The sequence below is a fragment of the Emericellopsis cladophorae genome, assembly GCF_022114955.1.
Source record: "Emericellopsis cladophorae strain MUM 19.33 chromosome Unknown NODE_244_length_1509_cov_61_729749, whole genome shotgun sequence".
NCBI lineage: Eukaryota > Fungi > Ascomycota > Sordariomycetes > Hypocreales > Bionectriaceae > Emericellopsis > Emericellopsis cladophorae.
Genome location: NW_026251169.1, coordinates 1 through 1,509, shown reverse-complemented (window position 1 = coordinate 1,509; position 1,509 = coordinate 1). Strand labels below are relative to the sequence as shown.

General features: G+C 56.5%; 1 protein-coding gene across 1 annotated transcript; it reads right to left on the bottom strand.

Annotated features, from left to right (window-relative positions):
- J7T54_005021 (FAD/FMN-containing dehydrogenase) lies at positions 1–1,070 on the bottom strand (the record flags this gene model as incomplete). Its single annotated transcript, XM_051510746.1, has 1 exon — positions 1–1,070. A coding segment is annotated over one exon (1,070 nt), but the record flags the coding sequence as incomplete, so codon positions are not given.
- Between the last annotated feature and the right edge of the window lie 439 nt (positions 1,071–1,509).

The window sequence follows — 1,509 nt, the reverse complement described above, 5'->3', positions numbered from 1 at the left end:
TCGCAGTCATTTGTGACCCAGTACGAGCGCGAAAGAAGGTGAGATCGCTCCATCTCGCGCAAGCACTGCTGTTCACTCCAGTACAACCGTGGATTGTCATGCAGGGAGCGGGCAGTCATGTCCGCCAACATCTGGGGATTCTTCACCAGCGTGTCCGACGCGACTTTCAGACGCAAGTCCAGCAACGACCCTTCATTCCATCGGGTCAGATCAGACACCAGCTCGGACACCTCAGGACCCAAATGCCGTTTTAGCTTTTGAAGAGTCTCCTTGGCCGTCAAGAGGCTCGTCACATTGAAAGAACACGAGCGCTGGTCCTCCCCGAGCTCGTAGTGAAAGCGAAGCGAGACGGTGATATCCCGGGGCAGGCTCTCGGCTCGTTGAAATACCCGCTGCGCTACGAGTCTGTGTTTCAGGTCGTCTTTCGTGAGGGGAACAAATTGCCACGTGGCCAGGGCCGGTTCCTCCTCTAGGCGAAGCTGGATTTTCGTGACGACGCCGGTGCCGGCGGCGGCACCACCACGCATGGCGTAGAGCAGATCACGATGGTCCTTGTCGCCCACGTCCCAAACCGTGCCATCCCAAAGAACAAGCCGACCACCGACCACCGACTGGCAGCCCAGACCGTAGCGGCGCGCAAGCAGGATGTCCCAGCCAGCGGTGGTGAAATGGCCACCCGCGCCGACGCCAAAGCAGTCTCCATGAGGCACCGCCTTGTGGTTCTTGGCGAGCAGGTCAATGGTATGGCCCAGGAGGCAGCCAGGCTCTAATGTGAGAACGTTCTGTTCGATCTTGCGCTGCCTCATGGCCGACAAATTGAGCATGATGTCGGCGCACGTGGCGCCGTTGAAATAACCGTGGCCTCCGCTCTTCACTGACACAGCCTGGCCGCCATGGTAGAGGTCAAGTTTGGTGAGGATCTGCAGTGTTTGAACCACCTCCGATTCATTGGATGGAGACACCACGACTGCCGGGACAACCGCACCTCGGTCGTGCATCATGGCCTCAGGGAGGCACTCTTGGCCTTTCATTCGCTGAAACTTGATGCTGCGCTCGTCTAGAGCGTCCATTAAACGATTCAGATCCTCCGTACGAAGACAGCCGCCCTCATTGCCAGCCACAGGCGGTGACTCGTCAGAGTCAAGTGTCGTGGGAGAGCCAACCTCCGTGGGAGACCGTACCTCACAAAGGTCATCATGGCCGCAGGAACTAATGGAGCTCATGATAAAGGGAGCTGTATCGTTTATGAGGGGGTTGAAACACGATGGGCAAGAGTCGATGCTCTGCGTAAGTGTATTAGCGTAACGTCATGCTTTTAAGAATCTTAGATCGGGCTGCGCTTTGGTACCTAGGTCAGAGTTTAGTACGGACCATTTTGATCGCGGATAACGATGCATCCATAATCGGGCAATAACGTCCTGTTCCGGTGCCGCCGCGAGCCACAAGATGCATGGGACTTGACACCTAGCATCACATCTATTGTTGGGGCGGATGTGACAATGGTGATAT